The following is a 25,864-nucleotide window of genomic DNA, read 5'->3' on the forward strand; positions in this document are numbered from 1 at the left end:
TATCAGGTAACCTAAAATGATTGTGCAATGTAAATTAACTGGCTTTGTTTAAGTCTAAATTAACATTCGGACTAAATAAACTTTTAATGCACAAACAATTAAAGTGGAAGATACAGGTAGAAGTAGGCTACGTCGTTTAAATTGTTTACATATTATTTATATGTTGGACGTTGGCACGATTAAAATTGATGCTGTATCTCGACACATCAGTATCTAGAACTATCCATTTTATTGTTAAAAATGTATATAATTATTAACTTTAATTGATAACGTATTGCGTCCTTCAAAAACATCCCAAAACACCATCATACAGAAAAACTCTGACAAATAGACAGTGAGAGTCGGTTAATAATTGTCTACCTCAGGATGCACGAGCATTAGCCTACACCTGTGCTGGTTTGCGCGCGAGCAAAGTCTGCGCGACGCGGAAAAAAAAGAAAAGTTCCACGGTGACGCGCACAGAGAGTTGCGGCGCGAGTGCGTCTCTACTTGTGTCCTGAAGGGCAAATAAGAGAACCGACCTTATTAAGGGAGCACTTACCTCATTCCCGTTTCATATCAATATCCTATTGTGCATATTACAGTAACGTTATAGCGTATGCGTGTGTCGTGCGTTATAGAAATATAGGGGTCTTGTGTTTGTCAAAGCAAACGTCATCGTGGGTTTTTGGTGGGCATGATTTCACTGGTGACCTACAGTATCACGGGATGCGCCGCACAAAGCGAGTCTAACATGCCAGACGGGAGAGACAGGGACCTTCAGGACGCACGCAACATCGTTTATTGAGGATATATATGTGAATATGACCGGATATCTTTTTATCTGGATCATAAGGACGTATTGTAACTGGATTCCTGGAATTTTTATGGGAACGAGCCGGTGTAAATAAAATGCGAAATATCCTGTACATGAACAGATTTATTAGGATTTATTTTAAATACTCGCAATGAATGCGACCTTTTTTGAGACGGGATATTGTTCACGAGGCTGATTTTAATACTTTACGAGCCTGTTGTTTGTCTTCGTTTGCCTCTAAAACTTTATTTATTTAATTTTGTCCTGGGTTTCTCGTGAACCATGACACGGACGACGATTGCGCTGTTTTTTGAGAACCTACTCAGTAAATTGTCGCTGTTTGCGTGTTTGGATTCGGCAGATGTGAAACTTGGGAATTACCATTCATAGAGAAATAACGACTGGACGTTCGACCGGTTATATCATTTTCGCAACTATTTCTGACTTTTCTTGGTGAACTCAAACAATGGGGATCAACCTGCGAGTTATTCTGGGAATGTTTCAGTTCGTCTCACTTACTAGAATACCTACACACTGTGCCAAGACCCCGGTAAGAACATCATGGTTTAATAATCATTATCCTATTATGTAAAAATATCATCCTATTATTTTTCAAAACACTGTAAAAATGATCCTATTGTGTAAAAAGTAGGCTACTACAGTCACAGTAACACACATTACACTAATAATGCAATAATAAAAATAGCAAAGTGCATTGACAGGCAGCTCAACAAAACAACTATATATAGACAACTTTTATATTTGACTCTTTTAAGCATTATTTAAGCCTTACGTTATTTTTAAAACTTTGGGCCGGCTTTGATTTATTATTTTTTTACCCACTTAACAAGTATGCCCTATGCTAATATAGCATACTGAGAATTATTGCTTGTGAAATGCATTTTATAGAGCTCAGTACATACACAGCTCTCTTCTTAGCATTTACGAGTTTTCATGTTGAAATAACCTGACGGTCGTTGACGTTTGGCATGATGGCAAAGGTGTTCAAGCCCTACAGACTTAAACCTAGTATATCATTATCTTTTTCCTTTTGTAGTGGACTTATGCTCTTTTTAATATGTCCGAGAGAACTCATGTCACTGTTTAAAAACCATGAGCTTTTCTTTGATACCAAATGTTTGGGGGCGTGGCCAATATGGTTGCGTTAATATACATTTGTAATTATGATATTATGCCTAATGTGATGGTGATATATTTAAAAAACCATTAGGATGTAATGTAACTATAGTATTTAAAGAATAAAAACATATTTTGAAATATTTTACTTGATGTTGCAATATGTTTATTATATGCTTAAAAAACTGTAATCTTTTTTTCTGGGTCTCAGTACTATGAGGCAGGTATTTCCTACGTTTATTTGTTGTTACATGCACACATTTTTGTCAACATTATTGGCACCAGACCAGTATATGACATCTATTATTAGCTACATCATGGTTATGAGTTGTAAAATATAAAAAGCAGAAGGCTAGCATTGGCTCAGTCTGTGTTTTTGTGAGCGGTGGGGGTATGTGCCCGGTCTACGTGTGACCGGAGCTGTGCTTTATGGATGCATATAATAAGTCTTCATAATGATGCAGCCCATCGACGCACAAGTGTCATCATCTATCCCCTTGTGTTTAGAGACGAAACTTAGTTTATTTTGGACTGCAGTTTGGCAATGATAATGCTTCTTCTGTATATTTAGTTTGATTATGCTGAAAATGTTGTCAAAATGTAATCCTCTAGAATTTTGTATTACCAGTCTTGATGTGCATCCTAAACTTGATGACCTTCAAATGTCTTACCCTGTGACCTCTCTCTCTCTCCCTCTCTCCCTCTCTCTCTCTCTCTCTCTCTCTCTCTGAGAGAGATGTGTTTTCAGCGATGGCTACAGAATCTGCTGATCTTGTAGCAGCGGCCAGATCATTCCACAGATGTATGTACATTATGTACATAAGTCTGTATTAGCGAGTGAAGATATGGGGGTGCCGAACCAGTGGTGGTTTTGTAGGCCAAGAGCAGAGCTTTGAATATGATGCGAGCGACTGTAGGGAGCCGCCGATGTAACTTAATGAAGAGAGGAGTGACGTGTGCTCTCTTCGGTTCATTGAAGACCACTTTTGCCGCTATAGTTCAGCCTAGTTGAACAAACCCGGTTATCTATGTGGTCTCAGAGTTGTGGAGCCCACTGTAAGTCTGATTTGATCTGATCTAGCCAGACTTTGATACCTGCGCTTTAGTTTAAACCTTGGCTGCATTCTCAGACGGCAGATTGACCTCACAGGCTGCAGGTGGAGGGGGATTGTGGTGGGAGAGCAGACTGGTGCTTAAACTCAAGGGCTTTTAGTTGGAGAGGGCTGACGCAGCCAAATCCAGCCAACTGCTACTGCACAAAAAAAACTGGCAGCGCTGAGATTTCAAGTGTGTTTCAGAGAAAGAAAGTGATAGGTAATGTGTGTGTGCCAATGGCCTTCGCCAGCTCTGAACCTGGCAGCAGTATTTCACAATGGCACAGATGCAGGAGGTCTATCAAGAAGCGACTGACTGCACTGCACTCTCTATTGCAACACAAGCTACGGACCGCCTTTTCACCCGTAACCAAACAACCTCAATTCCGTGCAGTGCAACAAAAAATTGTTCATTGTAATGAACACACTCACTTGTTTCTCTTTTTCTCAATGTGTTAGGGTGTTAGTATATAGTATATATTCACACATGCACGTAGAACTTCCCACACAGTCTCATTAGGAAGCACATGTGTGTCATTTGCACTGTGGTGCAAAGTCTACTCTCTCCCTCAGCAGTGACCTTGTTCCATGTGTGTAGCCCGCTGTATACAGGGGCGTGTTTGTGTGCTCATTGCCACCTTTATGCTCCTCCTGCACAAAACCACACTCAGCTGATTGAGAAAAACAACGATGTATATGTTTACAACGTTATATTGTAAAAGACAGAATAAGCCATTGATTTGACTTTCACACCGCCAAACATGCGCTTTTGTTATTGTCCCTGCTGTGAGTTTTGTCTGACGCTGTGTCTTTGTGTTCTTTCCTCTAGTCAGACCACTGGAAGCCGACAGAAGACCACAGATCTGGAGAAGGTATTGACGTTTGCTTTATGTATACACGCATTCATGTCTTTATTGTTCTGTCTACATTGTTTTCATATTATGGTATGATATGAAATAACTCTTCTTGGTTATTTATTTTTCAGTACTGAAACTTTTGTGTTCTTTCTGGCTCTTTCAGTGGTGAGGTGGTTGGATGTCTTTCAGAAAAGCGCCTGTCATCCCAGAGAGACGCTGGTGGAGGTTTGGCAGGAGTTTCCGTGGGAGACGCATCACCTTTTCTTGCCGTCGTGTGTAACATTGCGCCGCTGTGGAGGCTGTTGCTCCGATGAGGCGCTGGAGTGTGTGCCGTCAAAGACACACACACTCGTCGTGGAGGTACACACACATACATTATATCGCACAAACAGACTTACGCATTGAACCAATGCTTTTCATGTACACTCTTACCACGTCTACACGTGTACTGCATGCACGCACATCAGATATACAACGTACACACAAAGTGTGTATAAATGGTCAGTTTTGATACATATCTAAACATAAAACGTCATACATACAGTACATATTGTTACACTATGCCTCCAAGATTGTAATGTGTCTCACATACTGTATATGATCACGTATATTTTCAAACCAAGTCTAAACTCACATTCCATACGCACGCATCATGGACAGACCGACAACCCACATATCAACTGCATACCTCACATTGCTTATCATGTGCAACCCCACACAGCTTGACCCTACATACACAAACTGCCAACACACACATCAGGGCTAAAAAAAATGCATATCCGTTCAAAGGTGTAATCAGATATAAGCAAACTGCATATATATGACATTAACTATGTTGAAGGGATACTTTCCTAGCAAATAAAAATGTTGCCTTGAGGATGAGTAAAACATGGGGGAATTTTGATTTGCTAAAGTACACCCTGTGCAAGGCGTGATCATACTCACACAAATCTTACAGCTCAGTATGGGGGAAAAACAACTAGACACACACACAGCACACACAGCATGGGGTAGTCATACATATTCAGAGTGGGTGGATGGAGTCTCTAGTGTAATGGATCGAGTCAGATCCTGGTCACGTACTGTATGGAGAGATTGAAGGATACAAGATTGAGTCATTACTATGCAGAACAGATTGTGTGTGTGTGTGTGTAAACACTGACTCCTGACCACAATGCTTGTATTCTACAGCTCATGAGGACCTCATATATGAAGCATGAACTGGTGCAGCTGCCCTTTACAGAACACAACCAGTGTGAATGCAGGTAAGACACACACAGGCGCGTACGCGCACACACACACACACAAGCATGGGATGTACCATAGCATGACCCTAACACACACGTTTGCACAACTATCTTTATGCAGATGTACATTGACTCACGCCCGTTACCCTAACCATCAGAACAAAGTGCCTTGCCCATACTGAAGGTCTGGGAGCTTTCGCGCTTTCTTCGGCCAAAGCCCACCCAAGAGGCCATATGCTGCCTTTACGTGCTCTCGGAAATGAGATAATTACCACTTCTGATGTCAAGATTCCGAGCTGGTTGTGTTCAGGTGCTTTCTTGTCGGAAGGAATGGAGGACGCCAGATTCATGCTTGTGTGTGTCTTGGGAAAATGTTATATGGTAATAGTTTTCAACCGTACATCCTGCTGTATAGTATTGCTAATCAGCTTGATGACTATTCTGGAATATTAGTGAGATACATGCTATTTTCGCGGTGTATAAAACATACAGTATGCTTCAAATGGTTATTCATATATGTAAATATGTACAAATTTAACAACAAGACAAGGCAATGAAGCTGTTGTGGAAAAACTAATCGATCATATCTGTCGCAGGAGAAATCCTTCTCCCGTCCGCCATGTTGATTGTTTAAGGCCAGCCTATCTCGGGAACTCGGGTTCAAAATTATTATTATTATTACTTCCCAGTGGGAAACGCGACATCAGAGGGCGTTCATGTGCAATTTTTACCTCGGAAACTCATACAGTATTTCCGATAATTCCGAGAGCAGGTGAAGGCAGCAATATGACTGACAGGTAACGCAACCAATCACGTTTCGTTTTGAGCCACGTGATGTTTAGAGGCGTGGAAATGTCCCCCAGTATCAGACCGGTGTACATTCAGGAACGTGTCAAAAGTTAACAGCAACAACAATGATTATAAGTCTATGCCGTGAACCTCGCATACTTTTAAGAATTAAGCGTTTAGTCGATTGTGACTTTTTAGATTAGGCGGCTTCGTGTTGTTTCCAGGCGGACCGTTAAAGAACACGGACACGCACATATCCCGGAAATCCTGTGAAATTCAACCAATCAGATGACGACTTCGAACGTGCTGAAGTGTTTCCAGAATAGTGTGCCGTATGCATCAGACGTTTACCAACGGTCCGTTGAGACTACCCTCAACCTAATTATAACCTAAACTCTACAACCAAGTCTTGACCCTCAAACTGCCCTTGTAAAGGGGTCTCAGAAAGTGAGGACCGGCCAAAATGTCCTCACTTTACTCTTTAGTCCTTCTCACTCCGCTGGTCTAAAACTACTCACAAAGATAGATGTACATGTACATAGATAGTCTCTTCCTAAGCTTACCTTAGCCTTACTCTTAAAAGAAAAGGTTTCGAAAATGTTCAAATTTACTCTATTCATCTATTCTACATTTGTCGTCTTGTCAGATTTAGTGCACTTCTGAACACAGTTTTGCGTGTAGCAAACACACCTTTGCGAAACCTCTCACTTTCAAAACTCCCACACGACACACACATGCACTTTCACCCTGTTTGTCACCGGGGTATGACAGCATCTCCCGACGGAGTACTTCCTGTGCACGGTCACAGAAAGATACCACCCCGGGAATCCTTGGCAGTCTGCCGAGCTGTCAACATCTGCTCTTTATCGGGTCATTGTAGGGGTTCTCCTCAAAAGCCCTTTTCATAGTTTGGGGGTCCGGATTCGGGCCAGAGGTGGAGCCAAGCAAGAGCATTTACATGCGGTCGCCCCTCTGTCCCGCCTTTGTATCACTGATCTGCTCCATACACGGGGAACTCACCACAGCAAGCACCCCATTGACCAACCCTGAGTTACATAAACACCCACGCTGACTTCACAGGCAGGCATCCAGCCAGCCAAACATAAAAAATATTATCTTATGGTAAATGTGTTTATAGACAATCACAAACTGGGATAATAAACAGTCTTTTCCTCTTCTACAGAGTCACGGCGTATTTCTCAGAAGGACCCATGACATATGTTTTTGTTAGAGGTTGTTGCCAGGGTGTTGCTATGCTGTTCCTAAAGTGTTCTGGTTGCTGGGCTGCTGTGCTTGGTGGTCGCAAAGGTGTTACTTACTGGCCCAAGTCATATGAGTCTAGAAGTCTGCATTAAAATGAAAGTTGCAATGGTGTTTTCTTCCGAATAGAGACGTATTGTGAAGTGTTACGTTTTCTGGCATAAGAAAAATGTTGGGTGGGGCTTGATTTCGTCTTTAGGGAATCGATTGGATTGTTGGAAGTTGGAAGCCTAGTGATTGGACAGACAATATAGTCCCGCCCTCGGGCTGAGTCATGCGTCATGCAAAGATGTCGTCTGTAGGGTGAGGGGACGTTTATGAGGGCGCATGAATAAAAAAAGAATGGTGATTTTTTGATGTTCATTAAATGCTTAAAAATATTTTCACACAACTTGCAGTATCATGTCGGTAGCACAAAAGTTTGGTACTTGAGGGGATTGTTCACCCAAAAATGAAAGTTCTTTATAAGGAGATATTTTGACAAACTTTGGAACCAAACAACATTGACTTCCATTGTATGGACACAAAACATTTCGCGTCATGAACAGGTTTTGAATGACATAAGGGTGAAAAAATAATGACAGAATGATTATTTTCGAGGGACTTTGAGGGAAAAAAACAGATCTTTCTTTGATTGCATATTTGATTGTTATTTTACTCTTACTTTTTGCTTTTCTTTACAGGCTTAAAGAAAATGTTTATGTAGCACCAACCAGGTAAAGTCCAGTTTTATGTGTTTGTGTGAATGTATGTGTGTGTGTAAGGGAGAGAGATGAAGGTTCAGCGAATGATGTTATGAGGTGGCTACAGTGTAAACAGCATTTGCCTTCTCTTCCCTTTGCCCCACTGTGCACAAACACACACATTAACTCCATGGAGATGTTTGCATGCTGGGTTAATTGTGTGTGAAAGGCAGAAGGGTTATTTCAGTCTGCCCTACTCTGATAATGGTTTACTCTGATGTCAAACTGAACAGCAACCATTTTCACTAAACATCTGGGTCATGATCCTGGCCGTGATGCTGCTGTAGCCATGTACCTATACAGTAACTGACTGTAACTGGACTTTAATTAAAGGCGATGGGCCTCTTTAACCTGTTGCAGGAGATGCCTACAGTCATGACATGAAAACATCCATCTTTTTTGTGAGAAACTGTGAGAGGAGTACTTAGGGATTCATTCAAATAGCCTTAATATACTGTACATCACTAGATTTTTGCAGGTTTCTCGTGGGATTGTAGTATCCTCATCACTGCATTTACAAACACTAAACTACGGTGTTATCAGAACAGGAGTTCATTCAGAATGAAATCAAGTGGGCTGTAATGTGTGAATTTGGCATCTGAGATGAATCTTCCCCAAGCTCACACTTCCTTATGTTGTGAAATTTTTGTTAAAAAGTAGAAAGAAACTTGTTGTCACAATGCTAGGGGGTTGTGGATGGTGGCCAGAGCGTTGCTGAGGGAGTTTTAGGGCATTGCTATGTGGTTGCTAAGGTGTCGCTAGGTGGTCGCTTATCAGCCATGTCAAAGTAGCCTCAAGTGTCTGGTATTCTGTGGTTATATCTTACAAGACAATCATTAAATAAAAGTGATGTAGGACCTAAGACTTGAAGAGTGATAATTGTTTATGTATCAAACTATGAATTTTGTTTTTACCATAAAAAGGTAATTCTGACTTCTAAGAGACCCATTCAAATACTTTGTGTGTGTGCGTGCGCGTGCGTGTGTGTGTGTTTGTTGTCTTGCTGGCCAACATCTTGCAATGTTGGAAGGGAGTCAAAATCTAGAACCCTCCTCCTTTGTTGGGAAAGGGAACAGAACATTTATTTTATTGCTTAATTAGGCCACTGGCCTCTGAGGAGCTCCAAAGAGAAAGAGGCGAAGAAATCACACAAATTAAGACGTAATAAAGTCATCTCAAGGTCTAAAATATCTCTTAATTAAAAAAATGAAAATAATTGTTTTGCTGTGCCACATAACTTGGTTGCTGTGCAATTATGAATATACAGAGATTTAAAGGAGTAGTTCACCTTCAAAATGAAAATTCTGCCATCATTTAGGCCTACTCACCCTCCTGTCATTTCAAACCAGTATGACTTTCTTTCTTCCGCACATCACAAAAGAAGATATTTTGAAGAATGTTGTTAACAGCGCCCATTCACTTGCATTGGTTACAATAGAAGTGAATGGGGGGAAGTGTTGGGTAAGTTACTCTGAAAAAGTAATTAATTACTAGTTACTAATTACATATTCAATCGTGTAATTAGATTACTGTACAATTGACTCTCTCCAAAAAGTATTTAGTTACTTATTACTAATTACTTTCTATATCCTATATCAAGTTTAGTTAAGTGATTCAAGGATAGACATGAAACGGCTCTTTTAATTCATTCAAATAAATAATATTAAACTACATAAAGTACTCTTATTAACTGACCAAAGTATTACAAATGTGAGAATTATACATTAAAGCACAGATTTTAAAGTTAGACTTTGAATTTTTATGTCAATTCCACTATTGCACACACATATATTACACAAAGTATTTAGTTTAGTTACATCAAAAGTAACTGTAATTAAATTACAGAAAAAAATAAGAGTAATCCCTTACTTTACTTTTTCAAGGAAAAGTAATTAAATTACAGTAACTAATTACTTAGTAACTAGTTACACCCAACACTGATGGGGGTGTGCTGGCTGTGCTGTTCTGTTACCAACATTTTTCTTCTTTTGTGTTCTGCAGAAGAAAGAAAGTCATACAGGTTTGAAATGACGTGCATTTTCATTTTGAAGGTGAACTACTCTTTTAAGTTTAATTGACATATTTAATTCATTTTATTGATTTATATCACTTTATCCTGTTTTTCAGGCAAGGCCCACAGACCACTAGACGCGGCAGAAAGCGTCAAAGAGGAAAACCAAAGCGAAATAAACACATGGAAAAGATGCTGATGTATGTCTTCGTGGTATTTTGTTATAGTCAACAGTATCTCCATATTCCTTTAAATGGTTCTTTAAGGTACAAATAAGGAAAATGTCCAAAACAAATGGTAGTTTGTACATTTTGATACATGTTTGTTATTGTAGAAAGTGCAATTGATATACAGTATGTTGGACAGTAGCAGTTCATCTAGTGAATATGAATTAGTTTAACATTATTTATTTAGTTCTGTCACATTCAAGTTAAAAAATACAGAAGCCCATGGATGTAAAATTTGAAAATGTTTAAAATCCGTTCTGTACGTGGCAAACTGCACGTTTTCTCAAGTCACAGTGACTTCCACACAGACAACAATTAACCTTTCTGCCTGACGGGAATGAATTCAACAGTTCATTTATATTTGGTGAGCGCAAGTGAAAGGCGCTTCTTTTGGACCATCTCTCCCACTCTGCTATCCATCATCCACTCCTCCATAGACGGAGTCAATGGCAGGTGTGAAATCAGGCTAATTTGCCAGCCAGAACGCCCCTCCCTCGCCTCCGCACCGACTCTATCAGCCTCTTAATGCACTTCCACACACAAAGATTGATTTTTCTTACTTAATTAGCTCCCAGCTATACAATTCTCTCCAGTTCTGGTGACGTTAAAAAAAGGATTGTAGAAGTGGCCCCATTAGCTGTCAGTGATGTCACAAATGAGATATCAAAGAGCCAAACGGCCACAGACGCTATCCAGAGTATCGCTGGTGTCGTCCTGAAGAACATCAGTGCCGGTTCGTGCTCAGAATGCATTAGGAGGCTTTTTTTTGCCTCCTACTGAATTTAATTTGAGATTGTAAAGTTGCAGGCTAATGATTGCATGGATTTGCTCTTTGTTCGTGGTCAAGGTTTTACATAATTCACTCAGAAACGGCTTTGTGTAAACCCGTAGCTCACTCCAAGCCTTTTCTTTTTGGTTTTAAGCTTAACCTTGGCCACCTTAGGACCTCACAATGTTTTCACAACTTAAAAAAGGGACACAAATAGGAATTTTGAACAATGTTGTTCCTAACAGAAAATTAAATGTTAGATAAGATTAACTATCTACGCTTATTTCTTAATAACAGCTTAGTTTGTCCCTCTCGTGCCAACAGGACACCTGTGCCAACTGCACCCCCTCCTCCACCACCGCCCCCCACCCTTCCACCTAGCTCCGCCCCTCCACCACCTGCAAGAGAGGCGTGTCTGCCGTGCCCCTCCCGCATGATGACATCACAGCCTCCCTCATGTGAGTGCAGGTGCAGCTTGAGGGAGGTGAGCTGCACAAAGAGAGGAAAGACGCTGAACCTTCACAGCTGCCGGTGAACACACACACACACAAGCACCTACTGAGCCGAACAACTTGCGCAAATGCAGCTCAATGAGCTAAAAATATCCTCTCATACACAACGGCATGCCCTCGATTTCAGATTTTATTACACACAATCGCATTGCAGTGTATCTTATACACAAACAATGCACACGTCATGCATACTTACAATATATTATAATATTCCTATCTTCTTAATAAAGAATAGAACTTTCTACATAGTTTTATATATTTATGAATCATTTAAGCTCTTAAATCAAAAGGTTTTTGCGTTCAAATAAGTCTATGTGCACAATGTGATGCATTACTATTCTATTCTATGTTCATTGTATTTTGTTATATATAATGTCTTATGCTATATGTGCTATACAGTATGCAGGCCTATTCAATAAATCACATATATTACATAATTTATCACTAAAAGTGTTGCGAAACATGGTTTTTACACATCACATCATTTTCGTGGTGCCTTCTATAATACATTTGGTTGTTTTTAAGTACTGATCTCTTTCCTCTCTCTCTTTCAGATGTGAGACCCAAAGTGAATAATGAAATCAAACCTCCCTCATAATCCATCTTTCAAACATTGCACAGCTTTGAGGAGGTCAAAAGTTCGCTTATTCTTCTATCACCGAGTCTAAAGTTTGGGTCTTGCCCAGAATAAGGGTTTGCGTTCCGGAATGTACCACAAACCCTCCCCCGGGCGCTCCCCCGGGTCCCACACACAATTGCGGCAGTATTAGATGCGTATACACAACTCCCAGTACATCCATATCTGTACTGAGGGATCGTTCTTTTCCACAACAGCCAATACAAATGTTTTATTCTGCTACATTTTGATGATACTTCAAAACCCATTGAGACTGTGTGATGGGCTGATGATCGCTGTTCGAGCACATTGGGAGAAGCTTATCGCCGGATAAGAGGAATGTTTAGCACTGAGGAGGTGGACTTTGGGGTTTCTTGTGAGCTTTATCCAAAACCTTTCAGCATCGAGATGGACCATCCTCAAACTGGGAATTGTGGAATTTTTTTCAGCCTCCTGGGATGGACCTAGACTGAGATTGAATGGACGCAGGCACGGACGTCCAGCTAGTGTGATGCTAATAGGGATGTGCACTCTGAGAACCTCCAAAGAAAAAAGGACGTTTCTAATCAAACTACTTAATGTGGAGAGTTTTTGAGAGGATGGATGTTGACAAACCTTTAACGTTAAGAGATCTCAAGTGTCTCGCCACACAAACCGAGCGTCTCATCATGAAAACGTCCCTGACGGGCGATTAGATGGATGGACGGGTGTCTGTGTGGTCTCCGTAGTGAATAATGAGGATCTGTGCGTCTATCCTAATTTATTCCTGGCCACTATAAGTCCATAATGTGGCTTCACAGACTGTATCAATGAGTCTTTTTGTGTTTGTTTGATTTGCTTTTTGTTCAGCTCCTTCCTTTCGGGATTTGAAAGCTTTTCCCACTGACTGCCAGTGAGCGGAATGCCAATCGTATAGAAACCTGGCGATATTCCATTGGTGCTCACACACACATTTTTCTCCTCTCTCTCCCACACCCTCAGTCACACTCTTTCTCTTTATCCCCTTCACTTTATTTGTCTCTTTTCCATCCTGTCTCTCTCTCTCTCTCTCTCTCTCTCTCACACACACACACACACACACACACACACACACAAAGGCAAACAGGTAAATATAAGCTTTTCTGTGTTGATACTGAAAGAAGAATTTATTTTATCTATTTCATTCATTTGTTTTGTAAAGAATACTAATGTTATTGTAGTCCACTTAAAGAACGTTTCTTTGCTTATCTCTGCTAATCTCACCTATGAAATAAGGCTGGGTAGAAAAGGGAAATACTCATTCTGCGTGTGTTAAGGTGGTCGTAACCATTTGACGGTTTTGGGAGTATGACATATTTATTTTTTTATATGGAATTGCATTTTATATTATGCTTTGCGATGTTTCTTTGTCGTCTTTCAGAAACATTATTCTGCTTATTACTGTGATCATTTGAGATACATTAGTATTTCGGCTGGATTTCTTCAGATTCGTAGATGTAGCTTTCAGTCAACATTGAGGATGGTGAGGTTCAATGGACCAGCTGGAGCCTACAAAGGGTGAATGAATTTTGAATCTTTGAATTTAACCAAACACACTTTCCACCTTATGTGTAGCATTATTGACTGAAATATGAGGATATACACACTTTAAATGACTATAGAGATTCCTCAGACTATGTGTTGAATACTTTCATGCAATAATGTAAACTATCAAGATCACTAGCACCCTGGGATGTTCATCTGGTTTGTTAGTCAACATGAAACAGATTTGGCAATGTGACATATTGTTGAATGAAACCTGAAATTATTTTATTCATTAGGATTGGATCGTGAAAAGCAAATGTTTCATATCAGAACAGAGATAAATTTGAGTTTGCTGGAACATTGCTGGGACAGATGCGTGGTTAAAGAGATAATTTACTCATCCTCGTGTCATTCCAAACCTGCAGAACACAAAAGAAGATATTTTAAAGAACATTGGTAACTTTGGACTTACATTGTGTGGACACAAAAGCACTGAGACATTTCTCAAAATATCTTCTCCATATACAGATTTAGAACGACTTGAGGGTGAATAAATAATGACAAAATGTTTATTTTTGAGTGAACGTTCCCTATAACAGCTAAAAGAGGTGATGTCATCAGAAAAGAGAAGTTGTTTGAAGGTAGAGGTTTTTTTTGCCATTTGATGAAAGATCAGGAAATGTCTGTTCAGAAGCTAATAGGGTCAATTTCATTTCATTGTGATGTCAAAGTTTTTTTTTTTTGTAGTTTGGTCAATGTTCAGTGTCCTTATATATGATGACAGGCTTTTATCGCTGCTGTAAAATGTTCTGTGTGAAATATCCTGCGCTATAAACGTAGCATTCTCTCAACAGTAACATGTATCAACTACCTCTGTGTCGGTGTACAGTTAATGTAATGAAAACTATCACAGAAAATATACACAAAACCCATATGATATGAATGTACCTCCAAAACGTCAGTGTTTCCGGTCTCTTCTCTGTAAAACCATTCCTGAATCCTGTCGCGTTGTTTGGATAATTTGTGTGTTCCAATGTATCTGTCATATGTATCCAGATAGAACAACAGAGTCCATCAGAAACCAATATATACCACAGTCTATACACAATATAAGCTTTGAGTGTTTGAACATTATTAATGGTTATTGCTGCTATACCATCTGTGCCCAATTCTCCCGATTGTGAACGTGTGTAAAAAATATTTGTTACAGAGAGACATAACCATTCCTGCTTTATGTCTTCAGTGTGTGTAAATGCAAACATAGGTCTGATCACACCCATACAGTATAAAAAAACACAACAGCCATAAAGCTATGTGCTATATATTAATATAAATAAAGTGAAATGAGTTATTTTTGAGAAAGATTTGTGATGAATTTGGTGATTCTGAAAACATTCTTTTGTCAAAAAGTGCAATAACAGTGCCTGTGTTTGGGTCACATTTCACTCTAAAATCCAATGAAATAAATATTAATTTTCTGTTACATATAGGAATAAAGCGGGTTCATTAAAATTTTATTTGACTTTTTGTATCCTGACATTGTTTTAATGACTAATTAAGCACATTACCATAAATCTCAATACTGAAAAAAAAGAATATATATTATGAATTAATTTATGTATTACATCAATTAAATATGAAAACCATTGAGAATAATGCAATTACAAAAGCGTCCTCAAAACTTCTTAACAATGGTGATTTGAATGCAAATTAAAAAAAGAAAAGATTGCTCCTCATCTTTTAACCTTTAATTTTAGAGTTAAATGTGACCTGTACATGTTTCCGTACGAATCACCATTACTGTGCTAATGTGGTTCATGATTTGATGACCTAAAGGGACAGTTCACCCAAAAATGAAAATTCTGTCATCATTTACTAGAGCTAAGATTGTTCCAAACCTTTATAAATGTCTTTGTTCTGCTGAACACACAGGAAGATATTTGGAAGAATGTCAGATATGTCTCATTCCCCATTTACTGCCATAGTAGGAAAAAAACACTATGGGAGTCAATGAGATCTGACATTCTTCCAAATATCTTCCTCAAGTATCCTTTAACCTTGGTTTGTGACTATAGTAACCATTCGGTATGGTATAAACTAAACACGTATATCACCCTGTTTTGCTGGATGTTCTGTCAATTTAACCTCCCTATGTTCTGTCCATCCCTCCCTCTTCTCTCTCCTTTCCTGTCGTTTAACAGTAATGAAAGACAAACACTGTGATAATTATCACCTGCTCTGGGAGGTAAAGGCAGAGGGGATACCATGACTGTAAAGATGTGAGAAATAATATTATCTCTCCCTCCCCTCTCTCTCACCACTGAGTCAGACTCACACGCGCGCGCGCGCACACACAGAGGCTGCGAGCTACTGCTACACAGCAAAATCGCCAGTGTTAAAAAATAGTCCACACTTCGATAGTGTGGATTGTATATACACCGTGAGTGTTAATTTGACCTTTTTAACACTGGTGATTTTGCATACATCACAGATCTCGCCTGTTGTGTTCTGCTTGCATTGTCTCGTATCCAATCAACCTCATTTTATCGACCCAGTGGTCTGTAGGCTTTTACACGGCTAGAACGGGGCCAATATGTGCTGTTCAGTCTTGTTACACAAGATTCACTTTTGCATTAAATTATCAGCCCATACACATTAGGTCCACAGTAGAGCCAAATGAAGGTTTTTATTGCTCCCTGCTGGCTGAGAGTTTTGTAAAGGTCAGTTTTTTATCATCAGATGTATACTCTCCCATGTGACGTTCTTCATTAACAGAGCGCCAGACATCTGATTCCTGTGACATTATCAAAATAATAGAACATCCTCAACTGCAGCCCGCGAGATGCTATAGTTCTCATATAAATATTTCACAGCATATTTGATGACTGTGCCTGATGCAGTGAGGTCGTGACTGCGTACGCGTCTGTCTGCGCGAATGCGTCAGTGTGGACTTTTTTGAGCCCGTTAGAGCTTCTCCAAGGTAAACGTGGGTCCATGCTGTCTCATTATGGGAGCTGATGCTGGCCTACCTGTCTGTCAGGGCTCAGCGCCAGGACTATATTTAGCATCCGCTCACAAGATGATGAAAAAAAGAGGAGAGGGAGAGAGATGGAGAGTGACTCATCCGTCCAGAAACTGGCATACATTTCAGTTACACTTTCCAGCATCTTTTACCCCCTCTTTTCACATAGAAACGCTAATCTGCCGAAACAAAATGTCTCCCTTATCATCTCCCAAGCCGTCTGGTATCACAGGGCCTCCCTCTTCCTCTCTCAAACTCGCCCTTTTTTCATTTCCAGCTAAAACCACAATCCTGTGTTATTTTTCCAGATCTGTGCGCGCGAGTGCGTTTGTGTCCAAAGTGGCAGCCGCGATAAAACATCAGTCATGTTTACACGGTGTGTCTTTGTTGAAGCAGCTGTGTTCCAGCAGGTCTGGATGCTATCTGGACAACACGAATATGTGTGTGTTGTGATGTTATCTGGGAGAGACGACGACATTGTCTGAGCGCAGCCTGTGTGTCTGTGAGACAGGATGAGTCGAGAGACAGCAAATGTCTGTAAATGAGAATGTTGAAAATGTTGAGTATGGTTTTTACAGCTGGGATCATATCATCATGTCCTTTTTTTATATATAAAACCTCTGAATGTGCCTTCAAAAGCATGTATGTTTGTATCTTTCAAATTAGTTTCTTGAGCATTTGTCCTCAGGGGAAACACTGATGGTATTGATTCATGCTGAAAAAAGCGGTGTTATCAATCCCTTTGCACACACACACACACATAACATTCAGAAGAAGGCAGATGTTAAGATACAGTGTTTGTCGGTTTCAAAGTGAGCTGTACTGATCCACACCAAGCAGATAAAGACTGCAAAAAGCTCGTACACTGAGAGGACATCAAAACAGTTTACATGTTGCTTCATGTTGAGTTGTGTGCATGAGGATCAAGCAGTGTATTGTTGGGACCAAATAACCCTCACAATGTTAGTAAATGCAATATCACCTAAACTGTGGCAAATAAACAATCCTCAAAAAGAAAAAAAAAACATAACGAACAAACAAAACAGTGTCTAAGGGAAATACAAAAACCTTCATGTGAAGATTAGGTTTAGAAGCTCAACATATCATTAGCTCAGTATAAAAACAAAAAGTTAATGGAAAGTTCCAACCATGTGGTTTGGGTTTGTGATTTGTTTTAACATTCCCTCACACATAGCATCTCTTATGAAAATCAAGGTTTTTCTTTTAATGACCATAGTTTAAGTATGATAGGATATTTGTAGTAAAACAATTGTAAATGTATTGTCTCACTACAGGAACAATAGTTAATCTAACTATGATATTTGTAGTAAAACTATGGTACAAATTGCAACAATCTTGCAAACAAAATATGGTTAATATACTTTTACTATAGTAAAATCATAGTTAATTTCCGTAAGGTAGTGAACCATATCAAAACAACTTTTCCTCACTATTTGAGGGTTGTTTAGAGGTGTACTAAATATGATTATTACACGGCTCGTTGGAATGCTTGATTCTGATTGGTCAGTCGCGACATTTGCAGGTTAATTATTGCCAGATATCAACCTCTCAAAACTAATAACACATGGTAACCGGGATTCAGCAAATCATTTTGACAGGGTTTTTTTTACAAATTAGATATAAATATGTATTTTAATAACATATACATTATATTTACAGGGCTGTCAAACGATTCACCGTGATTAATCGCATCCAGAATAAAAGTTTGTGTTTACATAATATATGTATGTGTACCGTGCATATTCATTTTGTATTAATAAACACAAAAACATACACATACATGTATATATATTTAGAAAATGTTTAGATGAATTTATTTATATTTACCAATAATTGAACTTATATATATAAGCATTTATTAATTTTTATATTTGATATTTTTCTTAAATATGTACATGTATGTGTTTATGAATACAAAATGAATATGCACATTGCACAGACATATATTATGTAAACACAAACTTTTATTCGTTTGACAGCCCTAGATTAAACCATAAAAACGAAAGTAAACGGCTTTTCCTCGCGGAAGGTCTGCATTCGCTAAATTTGAAAAAAAAATGAATTTGTCCATTTTCAACACCTTTGGCGACACCTGCTGGTAATGTGTTGTTTTACAACAACGTCTTTCACTTTATTTGCATGTAAAATGTCTCTTATGTGTCGCTTATTATGTCTCCAAATCCTGAAAATGGTGTGTGTTAAAACAATGACATGATATGTTAAAACAGTTCCGTATCTTTCAGTTATAAGTCATAACACCACAAATTCAAAACGAATCATTCTGCGTCACAAGTCACGGTAGTAGGAAGCCACACTGCGCATGCGTGTTCGTGGACGTGGCAGTGACGTCTCCAACACCGGAAGTGGTCAGAACTGGAAGCGAAACACCGTCCTCGTACCATCAATAAGCCGGGAATACTGGAAATAAAAGACGAAATGGCACATTAACCGTGAGTAGACATGAATACGCCATTATACTAATTTGTTATGTAATGATTTCGACCCTGTTGAAGTCCAAATGATTTTAATTTAAGACAGAAATTGTCGAGTTTCGGGCCGGTTAGCTCTCAAAACTGCGTAACGTTACTTGGTACTGTTGGACTGGAGGCGGTGTCAGTCAATATAGAGGCATAAACAAACCTGTAAACACATTTTACCATTTCATTAACCATGTTGGTTTATCGTTCGTGACACGTCTTATGAAGAAAGAGTTGTCTGTCGAATTGATCATGTGTTATTTCACATATGCCCGGTGATCCAGAATCTTCTAGCTGGCCTATATAATCCGATAACGTGAGTTTAGTTCACCTGTTCTCAGTCTCAGAGCTGAGTGATATGTTTATTTCTGGAAATGATATAAATAGGTTTGCTTGGTTTGACAGAATTAATGGACATCCAGGTAAAGGTGCTTTCAGGATTGTTTGTAAGTTAAACGTTGTTCCAACTATTTAACCCATGTCAGCTGTTAACAGCTGCTTTTTGTAAGTGGTGCATTGAAAGTCAAATTTGATGGCTGTTATTGTTATTACTTGTTACTACTTTACATTTTAAGTGTGGCTTAAGTTTTTTGGCTTTACTGTACAGTTGACTAATTGAATCATTCTTTGATCTTCAGATGATGTGTGGAGTCACCTCTGTCACACTCTACTAACATCTGAAGTGTTTGCTTTGCCCTCATCAACACCATTTAAAGGAGAGTTTCCCACCAGCGGATCACTTTGAAGTCACTGTCGCTCAAATACACCCCAATATTGTTGAGGGCAAGAGGTTCTGCGGCTTTACCATGACCTGTCGAGACCGCACACTTGAGTTTCAGTCGGCTTGTAAGTCACTGCAAGGGAGACAGTTACAGGTATGACACTATAATCCACATAAAATCATAACACCACTTCTGAAGACGTAAACAACGCATGTCCAAAAGTGTTTTAGACACTGCACAAACGTTCGAACAGAATACAACCAACAGAACATTTATAACCAAATAAAAATGTCAAATATCTTTAAGGTTTAATTGTATATGTAAGATTAAAAGATGAAACCTGAAGTGCTGCTGGACCAGTGTTTGCATCTTTCAAAGTGGTCTATATTCATCTAAAGTCTTAATCATTCTTTGATCCATCAGATATTGTTGATATTTGTTTTGTTTGTGTCACAAGGATTGAAAAACTGTTTATGTTATTTAACATGTATTCTCTCTCTCTTTGTCATATTTTCAGAATGGGACTCATGCTAAACCTGCCATTAATGCCCTTAAACAGCGAAGTGACTTCACTCTTATGGCCAAGTAAGAGTTTAGATGAGTTTGGTCTTGTCCAGTGCTGTGTTTTCGCTCGCTCCAGTGCAACAGCATCTTGTCCTGTTTTCTTAAGACTTTGGCCCTCTGACGTGTTGTTTTGTTTCTCTGCAACAGGAGAATTGGGAAAGACTTGAGCAATACTTTCGCCAAGCTTGAAAAGCTCACGATTTGTAAGTAGCGCTTAATTTAAAGAATTCATCCTAGTTTCAAAGCAGGGATTTTTTGCTTTACTTCTGAAGAAGTCAAATAGTTTTCAGAAGTAAGAAAATGTTCATGACTTTACGATCTAATTTTATTATGGTTATTCCCAGTGGCAAAAAGGAAGTCGTTGTTCGATGATAAAGCAGTGGAGATTGAAGAGTTAACGTACATCATTAAACAGGTTGGCATTTTGTTGAGTTTGTGCTTTTCTTCTCCATAGCCATCATATGGAACCATATGCATATGAATCTCATAAATCCTCAAAAGTTGACTGTAGGAGTGTTAGCGTGTGTGTTAATGATCGATGTTTACCAGAATCTTTTATATTGTGTAATAGCAAACCTCTTGCAGAGACCTGATATTGTGTCTGTGTCTCTCATCAGGACATCAACAGTCTGAATAAGCAGATAGCACAGCTGCAAGACTTCGTGCGATCCCGCAGTGGCCAAAATGGCCGCCACATCCAGACACATTCCAACACAATTGTTGTCTCGCTGCAGGTACATACATCTTATACCTGATATTTCTTCAGTACACGCATATACACCCATCAAGGAAATATACACCCCTTGCTGTAGACAGTAGGGATGGTTGGTCTCACTTTGATTGCCACACATTAACCATATTAGCTACCACACCCTTCATTCCCTCACTGCAATATAATCCAAGATGTATCAGTCTGTGAATGTTTGTGTTGCAGTCGAAGCTGGCATCCATGTCCAACGATTTCAAATCAGTCTTGGAAGTGAGAACGGAGGTATGTTTGCTCTGTCTTCTTTATGTACTTTTATAACACGTCAGTTCAATGTTGATCGAATGGCTTACTTATGCATATTTATTTTGTCACCTGCTTGGATGAAACCACAACACGCATCACGGTCTGGTGAATCCATCTGCTGTTTTTGTTGAAGATCGCGTATCACGGGCAGTTTCTGCCAATCTCATATTAATCTTGAGTGCCTATACAGTATTATTGCATCCGTCGTATCTTCGAATAGAGTTTAGTTTGATCAAATTTATAACAGAGAGATCCAGCTGTACGATTATTTCCGGACAAACACGAGCTGCTAGAGGTGGGACTAGTTGGGAGAGTGGGATGGAACTACAGCACGAGCAAGCAACACATCATCACATCATCCCTTCGTGTTTTGTACATTATGCGCGTACACACCGATTGCTAACTAAACACAGACGTATGACTTAGTTTGCAGTTCATGTCCGGCATCTTTTAGCACTGGGACCGCGCCATCTATCAGTTTCAAATGATCTCCAAATATAGATAACATCCATCACTGAAATGCCGTGAACAAACACACACACACCTAAACTTAACTATCGCAAGAGTAACCAGCTGCAGCGCAGCCCATCTTGACGCAGCGCAGATAATATTGATGGTAAGCGCCGAAGCGGGTCTCGCTCGTGGGTGGGCTCTTTCTTTCGCCTTGCTGTGTTTTTCCGGGAGAATGGCCAATAAAAGGAATAGGATCCCTTTGACGATACAGGGATCCAGAATTATAAAAAAACTCTCAGAAACAATTTGGAGTGCTGGGGAGTGTATCAAGTACAGAAATACTAGGTCATACGTCCAACTCGTTTTTTAACAAGTTGACCATGTTAAGCATGAGAAGCCAGCGCGTTTAACAGTGTAAAGAGTCAGAATGCATGACATAGCATGTTACCCCATCTTTAAAGATCACACCAGCTTTGTATTAGTTTTTACTTTTTGTCTTCAATTGACTATTGAACCAGATTGACTACATTGAGTTGAGTTGAGTTGTGATGTAGTTGTACACACAGTGTTTATAGCTTATGTTTTGGTTCCTGTTGTCTGTGTGTAGAATCTGAAGCAACAGCGCAGCAGAAGAGAGCAGTTCTCACAGGCTCCTGTCTCAGCCTCACCTCTGGTCGCCAATAACTTCAGTACGTTACTTTCACTTTCATCTGCTGTGCTTCTGTCACACAATGTGAATTATTTTTACCCCTCTGAATGGCTTGTAGTTTCATTAAATATCGTCACTGTCCTTCTGAAGCCTCGCATGTCCAAAAAACACTACATTTTAAATGACTAAATACAGTATTGTCAAAGTTGACAAGCACTTTTTATTGGTTAGATATTTGCAAAACCCAGTGACGAACATAAAGGGTGACTAATAATAATGATTTATGGCAAAACATAAAAATCACGAAAAATTTAGAGATGCACGGTTTCGGAAAGACAGCAGCGATATGAAAACATATCATTCATATTTTAAGTTTCATAAAAAGATTCATAAATTGAGCTAAAGGTTCATAAAGAGGTCAAAACGATCAAAATCATTTTAATATCAAACAGGACAGGTCATGAAAAGTCCCTAGATTCCTTGCGCTCAAATTTCAAGTGGTTTTTGCATATAGTTATTGATCTATAAATACAAGTCATCATTCTGTCTGAATTGTTTTGAAGTTATGAAAAATAAAATGAAATAAAAAAAGAATTAGAATTAAACATGTAGTCATTTTTTTGTGAGAAAATATAATTCCTTTTCCGATTTGTTTCTCAAAAACATTTGTATGGTTTTGAAGGGCAGTCTTTATTATTCCGATTGAAATCTAACACAATGTTTCATGTCTTGGCTCTCACAGACAGTTCGGTTCTGATGCAGGATGAGTCGAGGAGTCTGGGAGAAGAGGTGGCCATCGACATGGACTCCAGAGCAAACCCTCTACAGCTACAGCTCATCGATGAACAGGTGCCGTTCTCTCAGATACCACAGCTGGAGTTAGAGATGAATTGTGAGCTGTTTTGATTCTCAAACTTCTTTCTGTCCGTAGGACTCGTACATTCAGAGCCGAACAGACACGATGCAGAACATCGAGAGCACCATTGTGGAACTGGGTTCTATTTTTCAGCAGTTGGCACACATGGTCAAAGAGCAGGAGGAGACGGTCCAGAGGTCAGACAAACACATACTGTACATACAACAAAACCACAAACTCAAAATCTGTCAAATCATGAATTTATCATCTGTTATTTGCTCACCATCAGGATCGACGGCAATGTGGAAGACACCCAGCTAAATGTTGAAATGGCCCACACCGAGATCCTCAAATACTTCCAGTCTGTCTCCTCCAACCGCTGGCTTTTGATCAAGATATTCCTCGTTCTCATCGTGTTCTTCATCATCTTTGTGGTCTTCCTCGCTTGATGGGGAACGAACGTGAGTGAGGAGTGATGAAAACGAAGCCCAAAGGGTTGAAGGAGGGGCAAGCGGGGGACGGACTCATGGGCGAATGTGCAAAAACACGGAAGGACTGGACTGTGGGGGGCTCTGGGGTGGATTTTGATGCTCATTGGTTAAATGATTTTAGTCTGAGTGACTTGAGTCAGTTCAGTTGTAATTTCTGTTACTTTTCAGATTCGACTCTCTCACTGTAGAGAGATGATGATGGAGGCGAAACTGAGATTTATTGTGTATTTAGGGAGTGGATGGTGTTCTGATCTACATCTGCATTAATATTTGAGCCTTCATTTTCTATAATAGTCACTTATTAAAAGAGAAGGCTTTTTCTCCCTTAATGGTTTGATTCTTCAAACTGGTTTAGTTATATTTTTCTGACAGTGTTATCCATAATCAGCGATAACGTTTTTACAATAAATTCTATTTGATTCTGATAAACCTGATAAAAATGCCACAATAATCTCTATTCATTAGTTTTCAAAGGCAGACTCTTGTTTACTTTTCTAAAGAAATGTTCTGTCATTATTTCACCCCAACATCTAAAGATAAGAATATATTTCTCATAAAGACAATGTAATCCTTTTTTAGTCTTTCATGATTTGAACGTGATGAAATTTAAGCATTTTCCTTCAAAATCTCATTATTTGTATACTTTTGCATTTGTACTTGTGTAATGGCCAAGATAATTTAATTGATATCATTACTGTTATATGAGTTTTCTCTTTTGCAATTGCTTCACTTTTTGATAATTGTCTTTATGCCAAATATATTTATTCTTTTGTGAGGTGAAATATATCAAGCAGACATTTCTTGAGATTTGTCATCACTCTCATAGTGTTATTAAGGGCCCTGTAAATATAGGGCCTGAAATATAAGTTGTTTAAAATGTTCACTTGCTTTTCTTTTTTTATCTGAGTTTGATTCTGCCAAATACTAGAGGAGTAGAGGAAACTGTCTGGTCTTATGATTTTGCCTTGTTTTCTGCAGGAATTAATGAGGTGCAAATGAAGACCAGAGGTTTTTATATAGGCGCTTACTGTACTAGAGATTTACTGTACTAAGATTAAAATGCAGTTTAATGGGCCAAACGAGAATCCAGATGGTTCTACAAATCCAGATCATGGCTGAAAAATGTGCATGTGTGAGTAAAACTGGAACCAAACATCTGCAAATGGAGAAGACTGGCACTTTGATAAATGTTTTCTAAGAAGCAACTTTGGCCCAATGAACACTTAAGCCTGGAAGATCTGCTCCATCATACTGTGAATAATGAAGGAGGAGAAAAGCTAGTTGAGATGATGTGAATCCTTTGGATGGAAGCAACATTTTGAAGGTCAAACCCTAACATGATAAAATATGGACTCTCTTTCTGTCTCACACACACGACATGCTCATGTACAGTGTATTATTTAATGAGCACTTTTTACGAAAACTTTCTGGGCTTTTTTAGCTGAATGTTCTGCATCTCTTGTATAAACTGAACACTGTTGTAATGCAATGAACAAACAGTACAGAGTAAAACACATCTAGGAAACTGATTATGTTGCCTTTTTTGTTTGCAATAGTGAGAGTGGTGATGGACCGAAACTGGGCTTAATATATACTGTTTTATTTATTCATCATTTCTAAATGTATTGTGGCCCATTCAGTCCAGTCAGTGTTTGTTGAATTTCAACAAAATCAAACCTCAGGAGTGACAAAGACAATGTGAAAGACTGCATGACAAGACACATGAAAAAAAATCTTCCAGGTTATTACTTTTTTTTTTTAAAGTTCCTAAAGACATATTCAAATATTACTGTTGTATTGCTTGCTTAAAAGTGAACATGAACTTATTTTCTATGCAGTATTTGAGGTCTAAAAAAAATACAGAGCATCTTTACTGTTATTTTGACCTGTTTCTCCAGTTTTCATTTTCTGCAAATAAATGCAAATAGAAACAATATTTTTATTTGAAATTAGGAAGAAATATGGTTAGTAGTTCACAGAATAAAACAAACATGATCATTTTGCCTAAACACAGACAGTAAATTCAGAAAAACTGA

The 25,864-nt window shown here is 38.9% G+C and overlaps 2 protein-coding genes across 2 annotated transcripts; both read left to right on the plus strand.

Moving 5' to 3' along the window:
* Window positions 1-475: 475 nt before the first annotated feature.
* Window positions 476-15,751, plus strand: vegfba (vascular endothelial growth factor Ba). The gene is made up of 8 exons (XM_057349490.1): window positions 476-1,346; window positions 3,857-3,899; window positions 4,048-4,244; window positions 5,076-5,149; window positions 7,864-7,896; window positions 10,051-10,134; window positions 11,255-11,461; window positions 11,997-15,751. The coding sequence occupies exons 1-8, from the start codon at window positions 1,263-1,265 to the stop codon at window positions 12,016-12,018; spliced, it is 744 nt and encodes a 247-aa protein (XP_057205473.1). The 5' UTR covers window positions 476-1,262; the 3' UTR covers window positions 12,019-15,751.
* Window positions 15,752-18,921: 3,170 nt separating this feature from the next.
* On the plus strand, window positions 18,922-25,658 carry stx5a (syntaxin 5A). Its single transcript, XM_057349489.1, has 11 exons — window positions 18,922-19,054; window positions 19,720-19,956; window positions 20,321-20,388; window positions 20,515-20,570; window positions 20,712-20,782; window positions 20,985-21,101; window positions 21,302-21,358; window positions 22,440-22,521; window positions 23,224-23,330; window positions 23,413-23,534; window positions 23,627-25,658. Exons 2-11 carry the CDS (start codon window positions 19,888-19,890, stop codon window positions 23,784-23,786), a joined length of 909 nt encoding a protein of 302 aa, XP_057205472.1. The 5' UTR covers window positions 18,922-19,054; window positions 19,720-19,887; the 3' UTR covers window positions 23,787-25,658.
* Window positions 25,659-25,864: the final 206 nt, after the last annotated feature.

The sequence above is a fragment of the Triplophysa rosa genome, linkage group LG13 (genome assembly GCF_024868665.1).
Source record: "Triplophysa rosa linkage group LG13, Trosa_1v2, whole genome shotgun sequence".
NCBI lineage: Eukaryota > Metazoa > Chordata > Actinopteri > Cypriniformes > Nemacheilidae > Triplophysa > Triplophysa rosa.

Bases quoted from the DNA above. Each gene is read 5' to 3' on its own strand.
- stx5a (XM_057349489.1), top strand. From the start codon at position 19,888: ATGACCTGTCGAGACCGCACACTTGAGTTTCAGTCGGCTTGTAAGTCA. The intron at 21,359-22,439 runs GTATGTTTGCTC...GTCTGTGTGTAG, and splicing joins TCTTGGAAGTGAGAACGGAG to AATCTGAAGCAACAGCGCAG. The intron at 23,331-23,412 runs GTGCCGTTCTCT...TTCTGTCCGTAG, and splicing joins TACAGCTCATCGATGAACAG to GACTCGTACATTCAGAGCCG.
- vegfba (XM_057349490.1), top strand. From the start codon at position 1,263: ATGGGGATCAACCTGCGAGTTATTCTGGGAATGTTTCAGTTCGTCTCA. The intron at 3,900-4,047 runs GTATTGACGTTT...TGGCTCTTTCAG, and splicing joins AGACCACAGATCTGGAGAAG to TGGTGAGGTGGTTGGATGTC. The intron at 7,897-10,050 runs GTAAAGTCCAGT...CCTGTTTTTCAG, and splicing joins GTTTATGTAGCACCAACCAG to GCAAGGCCCACAGACCACTA.